The sequence below is a fragment of the Neopelma chrysocephalum genome, unplaced genomic scaffold (assembly GCF_003984885.1).
Source record: "Neopelma chrysocephalum unplaced genomic scaffold, ASM398488v2 Primary Assembly neopelma1_141, whole genome shotgun sequence".
Lineage (NCBI taxonomy): Eukaryota > Metazoa > Chordata > Aves > Passeriformes > Pipridae > Neopelma > Neopelma chrysocephalum.
In genome coordinates, this window is record NW_020897803.1 from 1,045,370 (window position 1) to 1,052,784 (window position 7,415).

General features: G+C 60.3%; 1 protein-coding gene across 1 annotated transcript in view; it reads left to right on the forward strand.

Annotated features, from left to right (window-relative positions):
• Position 1: 1 nt before the first annotated feature.
• ARHGEF17 (Rho guanine nucleotide exchange factor 17) overlaps positions 2 to 7,415 on the forward strand; it is a gene marked incomplete at its 5' end in the record, with an annotated part of 32,482 nt that continues 25,068 nt past the window's right edge. The window contains 1 exon segment of the mRNA XM_027699820.1: positions 2 to 2,620. Within this exon segment, the coding sequence (XP_027555621.1) occupies positions 2 to 2,620 (2,619 nt within the window).

A 7,415-nucleotide genomic window follows, 5' to 3' on the forward strand; every position in this document is an offset into this window, starting at 1 on the left:
GCCGCCGCCGCGCTGGCCCAGCGTCCCGGCGATGCGCAAACTCTTCGGGGAGAGCTGCCGGCAGCCGGCCGGGGGCAGCGGGAGCGGCGCCGGGAGCGGGACGGGGAGCGGGATGGGGAGCGGCGCCCGCGGGGCTCCCCCGCCGCCCCCGCCCCGCAGCCGCGTCCCGCACCCGGCGCTCCGCTCTCCCCGCGGAGCTCCGCCGGAGCCCGGCCCGCATTCCTGGCATAACTCGGCTCGACCGCAACCACCCTCCTCCTCCCCATCACCCCGCGCCAACGGGGAGGACGAAGCGGCGGCGGCGGCGGCGGCGGCCCGTTCTCCCCGCGCCTCGTCGGGCAGCGAGGGCGAGGGGCAGAGCGGTGCCCTCCGGCCCCGCGCCGCTCGGAAGAAGAAGAAGGAGAGCGGTGCCTGGGAGAGCCCGGCGGATGGCGGCGATGCCGAGGCCGAAGGCTGCGCCAGGGTGGTCCCCCGGCACCCCCTGCCCGTGGTGGCCCGTGTCTCCAAGGTGAACATCCTGCCCTTTGCCAGCCCCGGCGGGTCGCGGAGCAGCAGTCGGTATTCCAGCACGGAGACGCTGAAGGAAGAGGAGCAGTTTGGGATGTGTTGGCCCAGCCAAGGGCGGACTCTCCAGGCGGGGTACGGGATCTATCGGTCGCCCAGTTTCGGGACCAGCGATGGCCCGGCCTGGGCACAGCCGGGGGTCCGCGCCCGCCCCAAGCTGCCCCAGGGCATGGCCAAGGCCAAACCGGACCGTGGGAGCGAGAACCTACAGCAGCCAGGGCCGGAGGGGGAGCGGGCCGAGCACCGCAAGTCCTTGTCCAACCCTGACATTGCCACCGAGACCCTGACCCTCCTCAGCTTCCTCAAATCGGACCTCTCGGAGCTGAAGGTGAAGAAGAAAGGGGTGAGGATCAGCCTGGACTCGGGCTCTGATGGATGCTCTGGCACTGCCACCCCCTCCCCTGGCGGCTGCGGGGCCGCTCACCCCCCCAACCGCTGGGCAGCGGGCGAGCGGCCAACGCTCAAGGACCTCACGGCCACTTTGCGCCGCGCCAAGTCCTTCACCTGCTCCGAAAAATCCGGGACGCGGCGGCTCTTCCTCCAGAGCGCCATGAAGCAGAGCTCCTCTGAGCTCCTCCTGGCCACCACCGACAGCCAGGACAGGGTGGCTCCGGATGGGGGGCAGAGGGGGGACGAGGAGGCTCTCCCCATGGTCATCCAGGATCAGTACATCCAGGAGGCGAGGCAGGTCTTCGAGAAGATCAGCAGGATGGGTTCCCAGCAGGATTACGGCTTTGCTGCCGAGCAGAAGGACAGCGGAGGTGTGGAGGGCGCTGAGGGGGTGGCACCGGCAGGGACGACGGACACGACCCTTCGGGGACAGGTGGAGAGCGCAGGGTGCTTGAAGGAAGTGCAGTCGGAGGAGAACCTCGCCCGCAGTAAATCCGTGGAGGAGCTGTCGGGTCACGAGTCCAGCGTGACGGACGAGGGCATCGTCACGGAGCCGGAGCCCATGGCGATGCCCTTCCAGGACCTGCACCAAGCTGTGGAGGCCTGGATGCTGCCCAACGCCGGGCAGGCGGCCGGTGACTCCGAAATGCCGCTGCCCGCTCACCCGCCAGCAGCGGTCGAAGACCTTGCAGCTGGCAAAGCCGAGACACCGAGCACCCCCGGCAGCCTGCGGCGCCGACGGAAGTTCCCGTCGGCGGGTGCCAGCGGGATGGAGGGCGGCGGCGAGGGCGGCACCGAGCCCTACCGCTCCCTGAGCGACCCCATGCCCCACCGGCGGCGCTCGGTGGCAGAGGAGGCGAAGAATTTCTCCGTCGACAGCAACCTGCTGGGCTCGCTGAGCGCCAAGGCGGGCGTCCCCCAGCCCGCCGGCAGCGCAGGCAGCGCGGGCAGCGACCTGTCCCTCAGCAGCGACGGCCCGCGGGACTACAGCAGCCTCATCCAGACCATCGTGAGCCAGCCTGGCGCCATGGCCAAGCTCGTCGACGAGAAGGGCAACGGCAAGACCATCAAGAAGAAGTCCCTGAGCGACCCCAGCCGCCGCGGGGAGCTGCCGGCCGGCGCCTTCGAGGGGCCCGGCGAGGCCATCAGCGAGCTGGAGCCCAGCATCCCCCCGTCCAGCAGCGAGCCCATCCTCTCGCCGGGCGCCAGCCGCGGCTACGGCTTCGACCCCAAGCTGGCCGACGTGCTGTCCCCTCGCCTGGCCCGGCGCAGCTCCAAGAAGCGCTCCAACCGCGCCGCCCACCAGGAGAACCAGCCGCCGCCCGCCGCCCTCGCCAAGAGCCGCCCGGCCGCCAAGCACGTGCGGCACACCAGCGAGCCCGCCACCTTCGTCCCCATCGCCGTCCCCGAGCCGCTCGTCCCCTCCGGCCACCACGGCCACCTCCCCGCGCCGGCTGCCGGCCGCTCGCCCGGGAAAGCCTTCCCGACACTCCAGCCTCCCTCGCTGGAGGATGTCACCAAGCGGTACATGCTGGCCCTCAACTCAGGTGACACGTCCCCCGGCCCCGGGGATGGACCCCGCTCTCCTCCAGCCGCCCCAGCGCCCCGGCTGCCCCGCTGCCCCCGGCTGCCTGAGGAACACGGCCCCAGGACCAAGCCACAGGTGGTAAGTGCCCCTCCTTCCTACAAACACCTTTGTTTCCCAGGATTCCTGACCCCTCCAGAGCACTGGTGGCTTTGGGGAGCCGTCACGTGTCCCTTGTAGTGGACAAATTCCCATGTGTGGATGCGCCAAGAGCCTTCCCAGCCCTTCCCAGGAGTGCCCAGGGGCCGAGCTCTTGTTCGTTGGAGCAAACCTCCCGGATAAACCCCCGAGTTTTGGATGGGAAGAAGCAGTTTCCAGGTTAAAGAGCACCATATTTTGGTGGCAAGGGGTTTTATAAATATATCTATTGAATGTTATGCTTATATATAGCATCTTATGATATGTAAGGTCCTGATATAGAAGGTCATGCTCTTGGCCATCCCTGAAATTGCCTTTTCCTTGGCTGCAAAGGCTGAAACGGTCCTTCTTCTTTGGGATTCCCCGTGTCAAACCCATTATTGAGCAAACCTGCATTTTCCCCCTCAAAAAACCTCCGATCCTTCCCATGGGATCATGGGCTTTGCTGTGCTGGTGGGTGGAGAAAAAGGGGGAAAAACATTCCTGTGCGTGCACCGAATATTTGATGGATGGGTAAAGTTTGATCCTGTCTGGGGCAGAACTGATGTAGTTTGGGGGATGTGAAGGTGCTTTGCTCGCTCCAAAGTGCAGCCACGTGTTTTGGGATCGTTCCTGGGGTGGGTTTTTGGCACCGCCGGCCCTTTGGCCGTGGTTTGAACGCGGGGTTGGGTTCCCATCACTCCGGGTGTTTGTGCCGGGAAGGGCTTGGAAGCATCACCTCCTCCTGAGCACAGCAGTGCCAGCACCCACAGGGCTTTTAATAGCGCTGGGAGAAGCCCAGAAATACCCGTTCCAGCGGGGGATTTGCCGGGAGCTGGCAGGAATGGTGCTGGCAGGGCTCTCTTCCCCCTGCTCCGGTGCCGGTTGGAGAGGATGGGCTGGACCATTCCCTTCCAACAGCCAAGGCTGAGGTGCCCAGGGCTGTGTAACCCTTGCTGGCCAGGGCAGAGCCACGTGGAGCAAGGGGGTTTTCCTTTGGATACTCCCAAAATCTGGATCCCTGCGGCCTCTTCCTCCAGGATGCTCTGCTGGGGTCTGGCATCCCCGCGGCATCATTCCCTCCAGATGTTCTCCTGGGGTCTGGAATCCCCACAGCAGCATTAGTCCAAGATGTTCTCCTGGGATCCAGCATCCCTGCAGCAACCTCCCTCCAAAATATTCTTCTGGGATCCATCATTCCTGCAACATTATTCCCTCAAGATATTCTTGTGGGATCCAGCATCCCTGCAGCATCATCTCCTCAGGATATTCTCCTGGGGTCCAGCATCCCTACAACATCCTCCCCCCAAAATATTCTTGTGGGATCCCAGGATATTCTCTTGGGATCCATCATCCCTGCAGCATCACCCCCCCAGGATATTCGTGTGGGATCCATCATCCCTGCAACATTATTCCCTCAAGATATTCTCATGGGATCTAGTATCCCCATAGCATCATTCCCCCAGGATATTCTCTTGGGATCCAGCATCCCTGCAGCATCTTCCTCCAAGATATCCTCCTGGGGTCCATCATCCCTGCAGCATTATTCCCCCAAAATATTCTTGTGGGATCCAGCATCCCTGCAGCATCATCCCCCTCTGGGGCCTGCCATCCCCACAGCATCATTCCCCCAGGATTTTCTCTTGGGATCCATTATCCCTGCAGCATTATTCCCCCCATGGCATTCTCCAGGGACCTCTGCTCCCCATCCAGCTCCTTCTCTGGCTGTTGTCCCCACTGCCAGACAACAACCATCGGTGGCTCCTGTTTAAAACTTCCTTGGGGATGTTTTGGGTGAATTTGGGGTGAGTTTTGCAGCATTTTTCCCAACGTGTCAGTTTGTCCTCTCCAGTCTTGGGGTGGAAAGTGCTGTTGAATAACCAAGAGTTATAATTAAGCAGGGTAATGAGGGGCCTCCTGGAGCTGCTGCCACCTCGGGGACATTGGCAGGTCCCCAAGGCATGGCAGAGCACCCCGTGGCATTCCTAAATTATTAATGTGTTAGGTTTATATAATACATGGCCTATTTGAATAATTTATAAAGAGATATTTCCTGCTCAGGGGGACGGTACCAACCCTGCGATGGCCCCGTACCAGGGATGCTCTGCTGACCCCACCCCCCCCAACCCCGGCTCCATCCCAACTCTGGGAGCATTCCGGGTGGATTTTTACCAGCTGGGAGCCCAGTTTGGCCGAGCATCACCTCATGTCCGTGGGCCACCCCGTGGGACCAGAGCCTGCTCCTCACCTTGCTTGAACCCTCCAGCCTCGGGGAAGAGGGTGCGAATTTTCCCTTTTAAGGGCAAGGCCACGGCTGTATCTCCAAATCTCTCTCCTGCCCCGGGATTTCTTTGTGCTCCGGCCACAGCCCAGCTGAAACCAGGAGTTTTTTATTTCCCCTTTTGATTTATTGGATAGTGGAACTGGGATGTTTTATTTCAGAAGGCACCAGCTTGGGCTGGGGGGGGCAGAGGGGGGGCTGAGTTGCCGTAATTATTGGTGAGAGCACCGAGGACCGGATGTAACTTGGCACCGGGAAGGCTGGCTGGGAGCAGGGATTTATGTTCTCCCCGACCAAAGGAGAAGAAATAAGCTCTATTTTTGACTTGTTCATTTTTTTTCTCCTCCCTAACTCAATGGAAAGGGCCGGTTTGGGGAGTCTGGGAGGGGGAAATGGTTCATCGCTGCTCGGGAATTTGGGGGTGTGGGATCATCCATCCCACATCGTGGTGGTGATCCTTGGGAACATCCTGGTGTCCATCTCTGTGCTGGGAAGGGATTAATAACGGGGTCTGGCACGTGTGTGTGTGTGGTGATGCTCCCCCAGAATATTCTCTCCCAAGATCTCACACTCCCAGGATAGTCTCTTGGGGTGGGGTATCCCTGCAGCATCATTCCCTTAAGATGTTCCCCTGGGAGCCAGCACCCCTGCAGCATCATTCCCTTAAGATATTCCCCTGGGATCCAGCACCCCTGCAGCATCATTCCCTTAAGATATTCCCCTGGGATCCAGCACCCCTGCAGCATGATCCCCCCAGGATATTTTCCCAGCCCCCATGGTTTGGCAGTGGTTTTGGCAGAGGTGAGGGGGGTTCAGCCTCCCGGCACGTCCCACCCGGAGAGGTAACGTGCTGTTCTCCCTCGGGGGCAGGACTGTTTGTCCTGGGTGCTTTCCAGCTTTTCCATGGAGCTGGAGCCATCCAAGCCATCCTGGGTGCACAGGAGCTCCTTCACCCTGTGCCTGATGATGGACACGAGGCTTTTAATTCCCGAGGGGCCGTTGGAGGCACATCCTGCTCCAGCTGCGGGAGGAAGTGGTGCTTTCAAGAAAACAAGGAAAAAAAACCCAAAACTCAAGATAGAGACTTTTTCCTGCCTCCAGCTTCCCATAAAACCACTGGAAAGGACAGCACGTGCTTGCACACCCCAGCACTGAGCAAGGGTGCGTTTAGGGTGGATTTGGGATCCGTTTGCTGCTCGGCGAAGGGATGAGCGGGATGCCAGCCTGGCAATCCCATGGATCTTTCTTTCCCCCCCTGGCAGAATCCGTCTGGGGGTGGAAAATGAGGGATGTTCTCCATCACGGCTCTGTTTGTTGACTTAGCAGCACTTGGATTAAACAGGAAAATATTGATTTAAATATAGCACCTCTCGGGAGCAGGGGAGCCGTGGGAACGTGGCCCCCGGCGCCCCATCCGCCGCCTCCTCCACCTGCTGCTCCCTGAACGGGGTGAGCACACCCCGAAAAACCCATCCGGGATGGAGGGGCATTCCCAGGGGGAAACGTCGGGGTCACATTCCCAGGGACACTCGTGTAAACCACCCCCTTTGCAGCATCCTCCCTCCGAGCTCATCCTCACTGCGGGGACAACTCAAGGGATGGATCCCTGCATCCATATGTTCCTTGGTGAAATCTGACGTCTTTGGACCTGTTTATCCCTCAGTTTATCCCAGGATAACTTGGACCTGTTTATCCTTGCCCTAGATCTCCATAGAAACCAGGGTTTGGGTCGTGGCCGGGAGTTGTCTCATTTTTCGGTGTTCCTGGAAATCTAGAATTAAAGCTGGTGAAGGGAGGAGGATGGGGATGGTAAATCCCAGCTTTCCTGGTAAATCCTGGTAAATCCTCTCCCAGTTTGCCTGGGATTTGCGCCCCTGGAGCCGCCATGGTCGGTGAAATGCTGGAGCGAGGCAGCCCTGTGGGAGGGAGGTGGAATGAGGGATGGAGCACGGAGAATTTGGCTGGAACCAGGAGGATTCCCACATCAGGGAATCCCACTGCCTGTCAGTGGCATGGACTGACCCTGGCACCCCTGGCACGGGGCCAGGAAACATGGCCAGGGGGTGAAACAGCCCAAATCCTCTTAATTCTGCCCATTTTTGTCCCTTTCTTCCTCCCATGCCAAAACCCCCTTAATTCTGCCCAAATTTTACTCTTCCCTGGTTCCAAAATCTCCTTAATTCTGCCCCGTTTTTAGTCATCCCTGGTGCCAAAATCCTATTAACTCTGCCCATTTTTGCCCCTTCCCTTGCCCACTGCCAGGGAGAGATCCCTGGTGCTGGGATGTGTGTACGGGGAGATTCCTGGTGCTGGAATGGGCACAGGGATGCACAGGGAGATCCCTGGTGCTGGGATGTGTGTACAGGGAGATTCCTGGTGCTGGGATGGGCACAGGGATGCACAGGGAGATCCCTGGTGCTGGAATGTGTGTACAGGGATGCACAGGGAGATAGATCCTTGGTGCTGGAATGTACTCAG